The 16,638-nt window shown below is 44.2% G+C and overlaps 1 protein-coding gene across 1 annotated transcript in view; it reads left to right on the forward strand.

Annotated features, from left to right (window-relative positions):
• The window catches only part of LOC139667205 (collagen alpha-6(VI) chain-like), a 77,381-nt gene that overhangs the window by 26,862 nt on the left and 33,881 nt on the right, over window positions 1-16,638 (forward strand). Inside the window, exons 5-19 of the mRNA XM_071546640.1 lie at window positions 590-1,177; window positions 1,990-2,559; window positions 2,902-3,522; window positions 3,722-4,282; window positions 4,716-5,273; window positions 5,768-6,346; window positions 6,657-7,235; window positions 7,369-7,724; window positions 8,374-8,452; window positions 9,045-9,190; window positions 12,959-13,051; window positions 14,489-14,542; window positions 14,865-14,936; window positions 16,187-16,213; window positions 16,373-16,417. Coding sequence (XP_071402741.1) covers window positions 590-1,177; window positions 1,990-2,559; window positions 2,902-3,522; window positions 3,722-4,282; window positions 4,716-5,273; window positions 5,768-6,346; window positions 6,657-7,235; window positions 7,369-7,724; window positions 8,374-8,452; window positions 9,045-9,190; window positions 12,959-13,051; window positions 14,489-14,542; window positions 14,865-14,936; window positions 16,187-16,213; window positions 16,373-16,417 — 4,928 coding nt within the window. The remainder of the gene's footprint in view (window positions 1-589; window positions 1,178-1,989; window positions 2,560-2,901; window positions 3,523-3,721; window positions 4,283-4,715; window positions 5,274-5,767; window positions 6,347-6,656; window positions 7,236-7,368; window positions 7,725-8,373; window positions 8,453-9,044; window positions 9,191-12,958; window positions 13,052-14,488; window positions 14,543-14,864; window positions 14,937-16,186; window positions 16,214-16,372; window positions 16,418-16,638) is intronic.

Below are 16,638 nucleotides of genomic sequence, written 5' to 3' on the forward strand. Positions count from 1 at the left end.
GTTACATAGTCTGTGGGAATACACCAAATAGGTAAGTGACACTTCTTTTTGTCACCTGATAGTAAGTTGAGTATCAACATTAGACTATCCAAATAGTGTTACCCACATTGATTATAAATGTCAAGTGAGGGGACAGCGCTACTCACTCACTGTGCCGTTTTTTTCACAGCAATACTAGGGTTTCGAACCAGCAGCCTTCTGATCACAAGCCCGCTTCCTTATTTGTGCAATGCTCCTCGATTTGCTGCCCAGCATCATAATCCATCTGAGATAAAAATTAATTAAGGCTTAGCAAGGAATTACATTTGCTGAAGACAGGCCACAAGACTCAAGGGTCTTTGGTCCCTTAGGTTTAATTTTCTCTCAGAGAAATGAATAGAAATGTAAAAACCCTTTGAATAGAACGTTGAATGTTGCATTAGAATATTAACAACATGGACCCACACAGTGTAAAGGCTCAAATATTACTCCAAATGAGTGTCTTTTGGTGGGTACATACACACACACACACACACACACACACACACACAGAGTGAATGTTCTTCAAGCTGTCACTCCAAATGCTGACTGTCTTCTCTCTCCTGTCCAGAATGTGCCAAAGCCACCATGGCCGACATCGTCTTCCTGGTCGATGGCTCCTCCAGCATCGGCATCACTAACTTTCAGGAAGTCCGGCAGTTTCTCCGCAACTTCATCGGGGGCCTAGACATCGGTGCTGACAAAGTTCGGGTCGGCTTAGCGCAGTACAGCGACGAGCCTCACCAGGAGTTCCTGCTGAAGGATCACATGGACAAACAATCCCTGCTGGCCGAAGTAGACAACCTGCCCTACCGAACGGGGAACACGGCTACGGGCAAGGCCATGACCTTCCTCCGGGAAAAATATTTCACTGCAGAGGCTGGAAGCCGCGCTGACCAGCGGGTACCTCAGGTCGCCGTGGTCATTACAGACGGGGACTCTGCAGATGACGTGGTGGCGCCCGCCCAGCTCCTGAGAAGGCATGGAGTCATTGTGTTTGGCATTGGGGTGGGAGCGGCCAACATGACGGAGCTCCAGGCCATCACCAACCGACCCTACCAGCGCTTCCTGTTAAGCATCGATAACTACCAGGCTCTGCAGAGGATGACTGACAGTCTGCTGCAAACTGTGTGTGTCTCCATGGAGGATCAGAGGCTAGGTAAGGCAAAGAATTGTGGGAATGGAATTAAGATAGTTTTCCACTTAGTTGTCTTGCATTAAATAATAATGTGAGAACACCAAATAGCAAATAGCAGTGGAACAGGAGGAGGAGGAAATATATTAAAGAAATGTATATTTATGTAGAAATGTGTTTTAAGACATGATTTAAAGCCTAAACTGTGGCAGGGCGCTCCTATACCTGGTTGTACATGTCCAACAGCAAAGCTGCTCCAAGCTTACAGATGTAACACATGCTAGTTCTGTAGTGATTAATGTAGGACTCCTTAGTTCCAGTGACTTTTGAGGTCAGCCAGTCATCGGTCAGATGGAGAGGAAATAACAGGACATGAACATGTTGAGCTGAACTTACTGTTGTGCAAATTTTATGCGGGAACCAGTAATCCACAGAAATGTTTTCTTGGCAGGTCTTCGTAACTCCATTTAGACCATGTGACATGGAAAGTCTTTATTGACAGCAATGTAAACAAATTTCTTTCATGTGGAGTGGAAGCTTTTTCAGGTGGGGGTGGGGCGGGGGGCCTGTTGTCTCCTATTTAACATCAGGAGACAACAGTGGTGGGAACTATGATGGGGAATTATCACCAGGTTCCGGCTAAATCCTGGTAAATTTAGTCTGTGGCTGGTAAATTAGTCTACACTTACTCAACCATAATTTGGTGTCCTACTCTATTCAAAAAATGAAGTTGGCTGGTAAAATAGTGAAAGTGGCTGGTATGTGAGTCTGCCACTTTGGCAGGTAGCCAATCATCATTTGGAGGTCATAAACTGTTTTTTTTTTTGTTTCTTCAGCCTTGGCCCAAAAGTTTGCAGACATTTTCTTCCTGGTGGACAGTAACCTGTCTCCGGCAGACTTCCAGCAGACCAGGAACCTCCTCAACAGGCTGGTCAACCAACTCAATATTGGAGCTTCTGCCCACCGCTTTGGTTTGGCCCAGTTTGGCCAAGACGTCAAGGTTGAATTTCTCCTCAATGCTTACAAAACCAAAGAGGAGACCGCGGCCACTGTCCGGCGTTTCCGCCTGCGCCGAGTGCAGGCTAACGAGCCACGCAACCTGGGAAATGCTTTGCAGTACGCCAGCACTAACTTTTTCACCAGTGAAGCAGGTAGCCGGGAAGACAAAGGCTTCCGGCAGTTCCTGGTTGTCGTGTCTGGAGGGGATTCGGATGATGCTATGTTTCAGGCTTCCCGTTTGGTGAAGTCTGAAGGGGTAACAGTGGTGGGGATAGGCCTAGGTACTGCAACAGTGAATGAAATGAGGGTAGTAGCCACTGCTCCATACATATACCAGTCTACCAACATTGTACCTGCTTTGAAGACTCTCTTTGAGACTGAGGAGGAGGTGACTGCTATTACAAGAGGTAAGGAAGGTTTCTTTATCATCACAGAATTATTCACTTGACTGTAAATGACTGACTATAAAGGAAATTAACTGAACATACTTACTTAACATGGGATTTTTTGTTTCTGTTAGAGTGTTATTTCCTATACAAGCCTCCAAAACCATTTGAAAAGTGAAAATAGATTTTTTTTTCTACAGCTTATTCACAATATATCCACCAGTACAACTTGCTAATAATTTTACCCCCAACCAAAATGTAGACACCATTTTACAGATTGTACTATTCTTGAGGTTGAGTAGTAGATAGTGCTGGAATTAATTGGTACTTATCATTTTACCCTCTTTCTCTACTCTTTCACAGATTGCGAAACAGCCAAACTGGCAGACATTGTGTTCATTGTTGATGAGTCAGGAAGCATCGGTACTCCCAACTTTCAGCTGGTGCGCACTTTTCTGCACAAGATTGTGGATGGCCTAGATGTCAGTCCGAAGAGATTCCGAGTGGGTATCGTCATGTACAACGACAGGCCCACAGCACAGGTCTACCTCAATACCTTCAACGACAAGAACGAGATCCTTCAGTTCATCAAAATCCTGCCTTACCATGGAGGAGGTACCAACACTGGAGCTGCTCTGAAGTTTGCTCGGGAGAAAGTCTTCATCAAGGAGAAAGGCAGCAGGAAAAGCCTGGGCATTCAGCAGGTGGCGGTGGTGATCACAGACGGCGAATCCCAGGATGTCGTGAGCCAAGAGGCCGCCGATCTCCGCCGTGATGGTGTCACCGTTTACGCCGTAGGGATCAAAGATGCCAACAAGACTGAGCTGGTACAGATGGCGTCTTATCCTTCCAAGAAACACGTGTTTATTGTGGACAGTTTCGCCAAGCTGAAAACCCTGGAGCAGAGCCTGCAGAAGATCCTGTGTCATAACATCTTTCGCCAAGCGATCACAATCAATACAAGGAGAACAGGCATCAAACAAGGTTTGAGGCAGTGTTTTTTTAACAGTGGCTTTGGTCACTTGAATTTCAACAAAATCTATAATCAAAAAGATAAAGTCTAAGTTTAAGGATATGGTCAGGTGTTATAGTGTATAAAGTGTAGTGAATTGAAAGAAGAGAATTGAATGTGTGGAGAAAAAACCCTTACTATGCGGCATTCTTGCTTTCCTTTCCTTTCCAGGCTGTGTACAAACAGATGAAGCAGACATCTTTTTCCTGATCGACCACTCAGGAAGCATTTACCCTAAAGACTTCAAAGACATGAAGACGTTCATCACTGAGTTTATCCATACATTCAATATTGGGCCGCAACATGTCCGCGTGGGGGTTGCAAAATACGCAGATTCACCAAACTTGGAATTTGACCTGACAGCCCACTCAGATGTCGACTCATTAGAGAAGGCTGTGGAGAATATAAAACAAATAGGTGGTGGGACCAACACAGGAGCAGCGCTGTCATTCATGGTTCCCAACTTTGACAGAGCAATGGCCACTCGTGGTCACAAAGTCCGAGAGTACCTGGTTGTCATCACCGATGGGAAGTCTGCCGACAAGGTCAAGGTTCCTGCAGAGAGACTGAGGGCGCAGGGCGTCACCATCTACGCCATTGGAGTGAAAAACGCAGATGAGACTGAGCTGGAAGAGATTGCTGGAAGCCCAGAGAAGACATTCTTTGTCAATGATTTTGATGCCCTGAAGCCCATTAAGGACGACATTATCACAGACATTTGTTCCAAAGATGGTAAGGGAAACTAGATTGTTATTCTTTTAAAAGGCATGTATTGTATATTCTATATTTTGGAGTTACTCACCACTGAAAGTATTATATTAGTATGGATACAATGGATACTACTCCAATGAGCCATTTCCGAATTGAATGTAGATCTGAAAATCAATTTAGCAAAATGGGAGAATTACATTATTACAATTGCTTCTTGTTATGAGGCATAGCATACATCTGTTTTAGGACTCAGAGTTAGAGATCTTTACATCAGCAACGATAGTAACAATGATAGTGACAATAACCACAATAATAAAACAATTACATATATAGTATTTAATAAGATAAGGTTACAAAGAGCTTTACATGGAATCTTAGCTGAATGCTTAAGACAAGAAAAGTACGAGAAAAAGAGGAACACAGCACCAACAGTTCTCTTTTACTCTGTCCACAGTTTGCAAAGATGTACCAGGCGACCTAATTTTTTTGATTGACAGCTCTGGTAGCATCAATCCGCCAGACTTCCAAAAAATGAAAGACTTCATGAAATCAGTCATCACCAAGTCTGTCATCGGGCAGAATAAGGTGCACATCGGCGTCATGCAGTACAGCACTATCCAAAGACTGGAATTCCCTCTCAACCGTTACTATGACAAAGGCGAAATGTTGAAAGGTATAGATGATATGCAGCAGATAGGTGGAGGCACACACACAGGTGGTGCCATTTCTGATGTTTCACAGTATTTTGATGTATTCAGTGGAGGCCGTCCAGACCTGAGGCAGAGGCTTATAGTGATAACAGATGGTGAGTCTCAGGACGAGGTCACAGGTCCTGCTGAGGCTCTGAGAGGCAAAGGGGTCACGATCTATGCCATCGGGGTGGTGAACGCCAACACCACTCAGCTGCTGGAGATCAGCGGTTCGCGGGACAGGATGTATGCTGAGAGGGACTTTGATGCACTGAAGGACCTGGAGAGTGAGGTGGCCATGGAGCTCTGCGATACCGAGGGAGGTGAGAGCAGATTGGTATTATTACAAAAATGATTTGGTGATTCAGGTGTTCTGGTGGTCAGTGGTCTAAGGCACGTACCATGTAAACGCTAAGTCCTTGGTTTGAATCTGGCTCGAAACCTTTGTCGCATGTCCCAGTCCTTCCTGTCTTTCTCTAGTTTGTACTGTTCAATAATGACAGAAATGCCCAAAAAATAATCTAAAAAAAAAAGGTTTTGCTTGAATATTTATGAGTAATTCCACTGAAATTGACTTTTAAAGTGGCATTAAGCATCTACGACTTCTATTGACCTCTATCAGAGGGAATTGGAAGTGTCTTGGAACTCCAATGGGTGGGTTTTTTACAGGGTGGAAAGTGATTTTTGAAAGCCATACATCACAGTAATAATCAGTTGAGTCATTGGTACTGATCAACAACACTATCAAAATCCTGCAGATATATTATGGTCCCTCACCCTCCCCACCCCTTTCTCTTTGTCCTTTTTCTTCAACCAGAATGTAAGAAGACAGAAGTAGCTGATATTATTTTCCTGGTGGACGGCTCCACCAGCATAACCCTGCCCAAGTTCAGAAGCATGCTGAAGTTTATGGCGTCGATGGTGAACCAAACCACTGTCGGCGAGAAAATGACTCGCTTTGGGGTAATTCTCTACTCCAATGACCCTAAATCCATATTCACTCTCAACCAGTATTCCTCCAAAAGAGAGGTTCTTAATGCCATAGCAGCTTTGAAGTCACCGTATGGGGACACCTACACAGGCAAAGCTCTGAAGTATTCCTTACAGTTCTTTGATGCTGAAAATGGCGGTCGGGCGGCCTCCCGGGTGCCTCAGATTCTAATGGTGATCACAGACGGCGATGCTACAGACCGTAATAATCTGGTTGCGCCCTCTGAGGCGCTGCGAGACAACAGCATCCGTGTCTTCAGTATCGGAGTGGAAGGAGCCAACCTAACTCAGCTGGAGATCATGGCTGGTGGTGACAAGTCCAGGGTTTTCTACGTGGACAATTTTGATGCCCTGGAAAATCTATACACAAATATTTCTCATGTCCTCTGCAACAACACTAAGCCAGGTAGGATGCAACAAGTACAACTTCGGTACAGTCTCACTGCACATTTGTGGCACTGATGTATAGTTCTTTGTATAGAAGCAGTCATGATTTGTGAAAAAAACCATTTCTCAAGTGCTGCAAACTGTGAGGAAGTTTGATAGCACACAAGCATAGAAGAATGGAGTATGTCTGCCCGTGTTGGCATAATCATACTTTTTTAATTTTATGTATACTTATATTGAGAATTATTTAATGGTGCCCTCACTTAATAGCAGCAATGTGTGCATATGCTCACACATTTAAATGACCTCCCCTTGCTTTGCTTTTGCAGCTTGTGAGAAACAGAAGGCTGACCTGGTCATTTTGATAGATCAGTCAGGCAGCATCAGCCAGGGTGACTACACCATCATGAAGACCTTTGCAACAGAATTGGTGAACAGCTTCAATATCAGTGAGGAGTTTGTGCGTGTTGGAGTTGCGCAGTTCAGCAGCAGTCCTCAGAAGGAGTTTTACCTCGACCAGTACTACACCGAGGCAGAAGTGAACAAACACATCCTCGACATGATACAGCTCGGCGGAGGCACCAACATTGGACGGGCCCTGGATTTCATTCAAGAGTATTTCATGGCGTCGCACGGCAGCCGCATCTCCGCTGGGATTTCCCAGAATCTGGTGCTGATCACAGACGGCGACTCACAGGATGATGTGGAGGATGCAGCCGACCGTCTCAGGGCTATGGGGATTGAGGTGTTTGCCATTGGCATCGGAGACGTCCATGATCTGGAGCTCCTGCAGATCACTGGCACCCCAGAGAGGCTATTCACTGTGGAGAACTTTGGCAGCTTGGCAAACATCAAGCAAAAGGTGATCGACACCATCTGCAAATCCAAACCCATCCCGGATCCATCTGGTGAGTTGAGAAGTGTGACTTTGTCTCTCTGTCTGTCTCCCCTATGTCCCTCTCTCCTCCCTCTCTCTCTCTCTCTGTCTCTGATGATATTGAATGACTGCAAACGATAAACTCATTTGTCTCCCTCCTGCAGCCTGCAGCATTGATATCGTCATGGGATTCGATATTTCTCAAAGGACTGGAGCTCTTGGTCAGATCCTGGTCAGCGGCCAGACCAAGCTGCAGACCTTCCTGCCAGAGATCGTCCGCTATGTTTCCAGCCTACAGGGTCTGTGCTGCACCGGACGCACCCCCATCAATCCCAACATCGCCTTCCGAGTGGTGAGTCAAGACGGACGAACCCTGTATGACTTCAACTTCGAGGGCTACAACAAGGATGTGGTGACGAAGGTCATGAACCTGCAGATGTCCGAGGCCACCTACTTCAACACGGCTCTGCTGCACTCCTTCAGAGACAAGTTGAAGGCAGAGTCCAACGCTGGTGTGAAGGTGAGTCTGAGAGATAAAATAGTCTTGCATACACAAAGACACCTCAACACCAATGTATTGTGTCGATGTCCCAGTCTATCAATCCCACACGTTTTGTTAAGGTGATGTTTTTCTATATTCTTATATTTTTGTGTTAGAATTGTGCGATGAATTAACACAGCAACATGTAAAAGTTAATGTGTGCCGTGTTTTTGTTTTTTTTTTGTCCTTTTTTCCCCAACACATTATGTGTAAAGTTCAATAAGGGATTCAAAAGGATTCACATTCGATAAGCCGATTAAATACTGGGTTCAGATTTCATAAAATACTTTCAAACTCCAACCCTAGCCTATGGCTTTCATACAGTGGTTAACAGTGGATGTGTACCATCTGAAAAGTTTTCTTCAAAGTAGTGCACATGCAAAACAAGATTGGTCACTAACCAGCTCCCTGGTTATACACAAGCAGTTTAAATTTTTGCCAAAGCACAGCGAGTCGTGCTTCAAGGGAATCGCGATCACAGTTGGAATATCAGATCGCTTGGTTGAAACAAACTGTTGTATCACAATGATTTTTAAATCTTTCTTATAAATATGATGATGGTGTGTAATTTTCTTTCCATGGACTCTCAGCTCTAGCAGTCTAACATGTGACTGACCTTGTCCCTCAGGTGCTGGTGATCTTCTCAGATGGACTCGATGAAGATGTGATGAAGCTGGAGCAAGAATCAGAGCTTCTACGACAATCTGGTAAAAACTGGGGGATGCAGAGGTGTTTCCACAATGTGTTACTCTCAGTTTGTTTTCTGCCAAGCAAAGATACAGAAGTGTTAATCCTCATTTTGTATTATTCTTAATTGAAGTAAAACCAAACCCCAAAATAATGATGTCATCGGTGACTCTGCAGATCTGGCTCAGATAGTCTTTGCAAGTAATTCTTAGCATTTATTCAGACCTGCTCAGAGTGCTGTGTGGGTGGGGTTTACCACATCATCATTCAGACAGTATCCAGGAAGTTGTCAATCAGAAAAGGTGCACTTAATTGATTTTCCAGTGGATGTTTAAACTTTCTGGCACTTATTGTATCGTCCTTTGAGGCCAACCCACCCATCTGGCACACGTAAGAATACACAAATCATGTAAAGCATGAGCAAATACCAGTTGGTCCAAGTCTGCTATTTGGTGGACGAAATAAGTGGAAAGGAAATACACTCGGCAAATGCCCTTTCTGAGGTTTTAAAGGTATCATTATTGATGTTGAGCTTTACAGTGTACAGTCAGTATTCAGAATCAGAATCAGGAGAGGTGCATGAAGTAAAACTCCTGTCTGATTTTTTTGCAGGAGTCCATGCTCTGCTGACCGTTGCCCTGGAGGGAGTCCAGGATGCCAGCCAGCTCCAAATGGTGGAGTTTGGTCGAGGGTTTGGTTACAAGCTTCCTCTCAGCATCGGCATGCAGAGTGTCGGCAGCACCATTCTGAAACAGATTGTAAGTCATTACCGATGGGTTTAGTAGTCTTTTGAAGCCTGTTGAACTCATTTCAAGAGTCTAGACCAACATTGTTTTCTTAATCATTAAATGCAATGGGAAGCATATGTGGAGAAATTTCTGTCACTTCATTACCCAAAAATCCTGATCCTGAAAATAACAGGTGATTGTAATAAATGAACAGGTGATTACAATCAAATGACAAACACAGCCAATGAGCTGTGTGTATTGTAAAGCATCATATTGGTAGGAAATGCATGTGACATCATGGGAATACTATGAATAGGCTCGTTTGAGATGAGCAAAAGCCCATTGCATGATGGTTAGAAAAGCCCACCCGACTGCACGAGCCACGGGAATCTCACGGGACCGAGGCGGCTGCAGTTTTTGGAGTGAGGCGCTGCAGCTGCTCTCCACCGATTGCACAGCTCCAAGGATGATGGGAAACAGTTGTATCACACACCCACAGTGAAATGAAGAGACTTAAATTTTTATATCTATTCCAAACTACATCCATGATTCCAGGATATCACTCCATGAGCACTCCATATACCATTTTATTACTGTGTACATACATCTACTGATGCCTCTGGACACATCTTCAGTGATGTTCCTGGAATCATCAGGTGTTTCGGGTCTTTCAACATCATACACCCTCCTCCAGGTGACCCAGCCGGGGCTGATCAGACCCCAGCTTGTGTCCAGTTGGCTAGCTACTTATGACTCCATGGCTCTTCTCTTTTGAGCCACAGCTATCATGAAGCCCTCGCTGCCACATTGGTGGTACTGCGGATGGCTCTCCTCTTCCTCTCTCCCTCGATGCCCAAATGTCTGAAGGCTCTGGTTAAAGAACGGGCTGTGAATCCCCTGCATCCAACCTCCACTGGGAGACACCTCGCTCTCCATCCAGCCTGCTGACAGTTGCTGACCAGTCTTGCGTACTTGGAGAGCTTCCGTTCAAAGGCCTCTTCCAAGCGATCTTCCCATGGGAATGTCAGCTCCAGCAGCACAACTTGCTTGGTGGACTCAGACACAAGGACAATGTCTGGTCGCAGGGTGGTGTCTGCAATATAGTTGGGGAAATTCAGCTGCTGTTCGAGGTCCACCAACAGCTGCCAGTCCCTTGCAGAGGTCAGGATGCCTGCAGATGTTCTTTTGGTGGGTTTTGGCTGCTCCCCAGCTCTGACAAAAGCGATGGCCTGCTTGGATGGTCGGGACCGCTTCGCCCACTCAACTCCTGCGCTGATGGCTTCAGCGATGGTCTTCAGGACCTGATCATGCCTCCATCGGTACCGTCCCTCTCCAAGTGCCTTTGTGCAGCAGCTGAGGATGTGCTCCAGGGTTCCTCACTTGGAACACAGTGGGCACGCTGGTGACTTGATGAGAAATTTGATGCGGTGTGGTTTTCCAAGGGTTCAGCCCAGGTCACTTTCCTCTCGACCGCATTTTCCCATCTTGTCCAAGTTCCCTGTTGCTTCATTCCCACTGACTCACCTCCTCATGAACTAGGCGGTGTCTTTCCTTCCCTCTGATGGTGTTCAGCTCGGCCTTGGGTGACCACACCCACCAGCTTCTTGTGACGCAGCCTTGCCTCTGCTTCCTGAACAGCTTCCTCTGCCCTCCACTTCCTTCCAGTCCACACTTGGATCCCTGCTTTAGCCACCTTCAGATCACTTGAGTCCCTGTACTGTACCACTTCTCTGGCTTGTGTTACCTTGTACTCCTCCTCCAAGGATTTGAAGGGCAGTTGCAGTTTGTTGTGTCTGTAGAGTGCGATGCTGCTCAGGCTCTTTGGCAGCCCCAGCCATCTCCTGAGGTGGTTGATGACCCTCCTAAGGTCTCAACTGTCGAGATCGGAACTGCATAGACGAGGAGGGGCCACAGGATTCTGGGAAGAATGCCATGCTGATACACACAGGCTTTGAACTTCCCAGGTAGGCCAGACTTGTCCACAGATTTCAGCCAGCCATCCAACACGGTGCAGGTCGACTGGATGGATGTCGTGTCCCTCAGAGAGCTGTCAAAAACCTTGCCTAAGCTCCCTGTTGCTTCATTCCCACCAACTTGCAGGTTCTCATCTCCTCCACTGCTGCTCTCACCTCCTCCTGAACTAGGCGGCGCCTTTCCTTCCCTCTGATGGTGTTCATTTGGGGAGTTGGAAAGGATCCTAGCCCAGCTTGGCCTCGTGTGACCACACCCACCAGCTCCTTGTGACACAGCCTTGCCTCTGCTTCCTGAACAGCTTCCTCTGCCCTCCACTTCCTGAACAGCTTCCTCTGCCCTCCACTTCCTGAACAGCTTCCTCTGCCCTCCACTTCCTTCCAGTCCTCACTTGGATCCCTGCTTTATCCACCTTCGGATCACTTGAGTCCCAGTACTGTACCACTTTGAACGCTACAGACATATAATATTTTCCCTGTAATGCCTACATCAAAATAAAAATAAGTAACATGTGAAGGTCTGGTTTGTTTGAGCAGTGAGTGCGAGTGGCGGAAATGCACCTTTTAAGTAACCGCCATTAAACAAAACTGAAGAAGAAGAAGAAAAGAGTGTTCGGCTTGTTGATTCCTCACCTGACTGCACTCGGCTACTCTTGTCTATTTTCCAGGCAAGCAGGAAGTCATCTCAAACGAGCCTAACGTCTTCTTCTTGGTGCCTGGTGAGGGTGGAGGACGAAGCGCTCACTCACTGCTGTTTAGGACACAGTTTGGTCACTGTGTGGAGATTTCCCACCAGTGACCATACCGACACCAGAATTTAATTTGGACAAACAGGGAGAAACTACAGCGTCTGGAGCTGGGATGCTCTTCTCTGTTGCAGTGCCACTGAGCAGCTTAAATAACTATTTTACAGTGCATTTTTCTCTTCCCAATTCATCCTGCAAAAAATGCTGGATGTTATGATGTAACCTGGAACATTAGTGTGTGACACTGATGATTTATACTGGTTCATAGAATAAAAATCTACTCTGGCACTGTCCAAGTAACTCAAATGACACTTTGCAATTCACTTCTCCAGAGGAAACACATTTTAAACCTAATTCTCAGAAGGCTGTAGCAGTTCTGCTTTTTGCCCCAGAGAAAGAGAAATATTTCAGAGTTTTGCCCTGGTGTGCAGCGAACAGAGCCTGATCCGCTGCTTGTTTAACAGCTGAAAGTTGAGGAAAGTAGTGGGCAGATTTAAGCATGTTGGGAATCACAGAATTGATTGTCTGTTCAGAGATGGTTTCATGTCTTGACTTGTCAGTTTGCAGGAATGGAAAGCAGAGCCTCAGGGAAGTGTAAAGTGGAGAAAATATGTAAATGACTTGCCATGTAAAGGAATGGTCACTGGCAAGAAAACAGCAGTGAGCTTTAGTGGGTTGAGAGTGACAGTGAAACTGTTTGTTTGCTATTTACTTTTTGTGGAAAAGATCTACCACATACTTAGATCCATGCAATTTATATTTATTAGACAATACTATTTCACTGTACAATGAAATGTAAATTGCATGGATCCAAGTTTGCAGATTTTCAGTCTGATTCGTTCTCCAACCAGTAGAAACTCTACACAGTTTTGTTGTTTATCTTTTAAGTATAAGGACCTTAAAAACAGACTACTGTCAACAAACTGTATCGCTACATAACTAAATTATTCCCTTATGCCCTTTTTCAGTTCAACACTGTCTCTTCTCTCTCCCCCCTGTCTTCTGACACTCATCTATCTGCTGTTTTTCTTGCCTGTCTTAATCTCTCCCTTTCACTCTCACTTCTCCGTCTTCCTCTCCAGGACACGGTGGCTGATAGGGAGTGCTGTAACGTCATGTGTAAATGCTCCGGACATGAAGGCATCCGTGGCTCTCGGGGCCCCCCGGGGTCAAAGGTGACTGGAATACACACACCTCTTAACTTTAACATGATGTCAAGAATGTTTGAAAAACTGTCAAAAACAATTGTAAGCTGGTTTGGGCTGAGAGCAAACAGACACTTCAAGTAATTTCATAAAATAAGCATACTTTAAAACAGTCCTGATTGAACATCAGTATTTAGAATCAGATCAAGCAGGTCAACTTCATATCAAGTCCCATTTTTCATGCATTCCAAGGTCTCCCTTAAATGTATACTGTTACAAGTAAAGCATGGAGCCATGCAGGCTGCACTGCTGCTGGAAATTATATAAACCAACACTCTCAGCCTCATAGAGTATTGTCCTGTCCTGCTTTTGCAGCTTAGAAAGACAACTGACTTGAGTTATTGTTTTGTAGGAGAGAGTAAACAAGTTAACTTGTTTAATTATTCTTTTTTTATGAGAAATTAAGAGTTAACTACAGCTGTTATTCAGAACTGTGTGAGGCAGAAGTGATTGCTTGCTTATAGTCAAGTCCCTTCAGGATATTATTATATAAATCATATCACTATATGAGACAAAAAGTCTTCTTTTACACTATAAAAAACATCAGAGACAAATAAAGTTTTAAAGAGTTGCCGTGCAGAGAGTCCAGTTACCTTTCAGAATGAAGATTGCTGTCAATTTGACAGATTGTGTATCAGTGTTTCTAAATCAATGTTATAAATGTTTCTAAAAATGTCCAGTCAGCAGGACTCAGGATGGGCTCAGGGATCCTGTCTGATGAATTTGACTTTCCTTCTGATTGGCTGCTTGTACATTACAGTATACATTTTAGTCATTTAACTGAGTCGTTTAACTTATCCAGAGTGAAGTGTTAGTAGGTTTTTAGTTAGGGCTAAAGTTTAATTATTGACCTTTGAGAGTTTTGAGTAGATAATAAGTAGGTAGATTAGTCGAATACTTATTTTTCTTGCAGATTGTAGCTAAGAGGAACTTAGCTAATTTAGCTATGTTATATGTCTGCTTTAGCTATTCTATCAGTGTTAACTTAAGCTAACAGGAAACTTTTTGTGCCATGTTAGCTAAGTTAGCTAACATTAGCTTATGTTAGCTACCATGTTAACTGAATGCCACCTAACCTAATTCATACTAAACATATTAATATTTAGCCATTCATCTAGATTAGATTAAATTACATTCTTCAAGGTAAATTAACACCAATAGGATGGCTAAAGCAGATAGCTAATGTAGCTATGTTCCTCCTAGCTACAATCTGTGAGAGGTTGAAGTTTACAAGTTCAAGTTTACAAGCACATTTAAAAACAACCGAAGTTGAACAAAATTCTGTACAAGTATTAAAGAGCAAAGCAAAAACAAATGCGTGCAGTGTGAAAACAATTGATGACCATTGATTAGTTTTCCCTTTACGTTTTCCCTTCCTCCTAACCTGTTCTGTCTTTCCATCAATAGGGCGGGTCTGGACTGAAGGGTCACCCCGGCTTCCCAGGGGAGGAGGGAGTCGCTGTAAGTGCTCTTCTTTTCATTTTAAGAAAGGGAAAGGGGCCTAATTTTATTCATTTTTATTAATTTAACCTTCATTCAATCAGGTAGTGAAACCGGCAGCTGTAGATGAAGGTTCGTCAATATTACAATATTGGGAGTTTAAAAAATGAATTTGCTTTACCCCACAGCGGTAATATGCTTCTACTCTGTAGTAATCACTGAGCGTCCTGATCTTTGGATGGTCCTCACTAGTGAAACAGCGTCTCCCCTCTGGATTTCCATGCAGTTTGTTTGGCGAAGCGTCCGGTTTTAACAGTTGTTGCTGGTGTGTTTGTGTCTCCAGGGGGACAGAGGACTGCCCGGACCCAGCGGACCGCAGGGCATCCAGGGCTGTCCTGGGACCAGAGGACATAAGGTACTGGACACTGGTAGACAGACAGATGAATGGATAGACAGGTAGATAGACTATGGAATCTTACTACCACCACTACCACCGCTACTACTACTACTACTACCACCGCTACTATTACTACTACTACTACCACCGCTACTATTACTACTACTACCAACACTACTACCACCGATACTACTACTACTACCACCACTACTACTACTACTACCACCACTACTACCACCACTACTATTACTACTACTACCAACACTACTACTACCGCTACAGCTATTACTACTACTACCACCACCACTACTAACACCGCTACTACTACTACTACCACCGCTACAACTACTAATACCACCACTACTACTACTCCTACCACTACTACTTCTACTACTCTCACTAAGACTACTACTACTAGGCCTACTACTACTAACGCTAACTACTACTACCCCCGCTACTACTAGCCCATTACTACTACTACTCTCACTAAGACTATTACTACTACTAACACTACTGCTATCACTACTACTACTACTACCACTACTACTACCACTACCACTACTACTACCACTACTAACACTACTACTACTACTGCTACCACTAGAACTACTCTCACTACTACTACTACTACAACTAGCCTACTACTACTACTCTCACTACTACTACTACTACTACTACCCTCACTACTACTACTATTACCACTACTAATGCTACTACTACTACTACCACTACTACTACTCTCATTACTACTACGACAACTACTACTTCTACTACTACCCTCACTACTACTACTACTAACGCTACTACTACTCTCACTACTACTACTACTACCAATACTACTACTACTACTCTCACTACTACTACTACTACTACTACCACTACCATTACTACTACCACTACTAACTCTACTACTACTAGTACTACTACTACTACCACCGCTACTACTACTCACTACAACTACTACTACTACTACTACTACTCTCACTAAGACTATTACTACTGCTAACGCTACTACTACTCTCACTACTACTGCTACTACTACTACTGCTACTACCACTACTATTACCGCTACTTATGCATTTACTATTACCTTCACTATTACTGCTATGACTCATACCATTGCTACTACTACTACTACTATTACCACTAATAATAATAATAATGTATTTTATTTGTAGCACACTGGTCTCACAGCTCAGTGGCCAGTTGACTGTCAGGTGTTATGAACTGAACTGTGTGTGACCTGAGCTCTGTCTGTGTGTCTGCAGGGCTACCGAGGCCACCGCGGCAACAGGGTGAGTGACTCAGGCCCGCAGGAATGCAAACCCAATTAGCCAAGGAAGTAATGTGATGTGATGTGCTGTATGTACAGAGGAATGTTTGGACAAATATTTTAGTCTAGATCCAAAAGAAAAGAGAAGCTGTGGCGATTCTGATTCCCTCCTCCGCTGCAGGGTGACGACGGAGAGCACGGACTGGACGGAGTCAACGGAGAACAGGTACCGACTTTTTTTATATGTCCACAAAAGTTCATTCTGTAAAAGTGGTATCAGTTAGTCAACCAAGGAATCAAGTTATCTACTAATCTTCAACTAATACAGTCATTTGGTTGATTTAAAAAAGAAATTCAATCAGTCATTTCGAATCATTATTATCATATCTGGGAACCAAACTCTTCAATTCCTACTCCGTTTTCTTCATTTTTACCTCTGTCAGTTAT

The sequence above is a fragment of the Centroberyx affinis genome, unplaced genomic scaffold (genome assembly GCF_046629955.1).
Source record: "Centroberyx affinis isolate AG114_WGS23_722 - 3 ecotype Tasmania unplaced genomic scaffold, CSIRO-AGI_Caff_v1 ptg005367l_1, whole genome shotgun sequence".
NCBI classification, from domain to species: Eukaryota; Metazoa; Chordata; class Actinopteri; order Beryciformes; family Berycidae; genus Centroberyx; species Centroberyx affinis.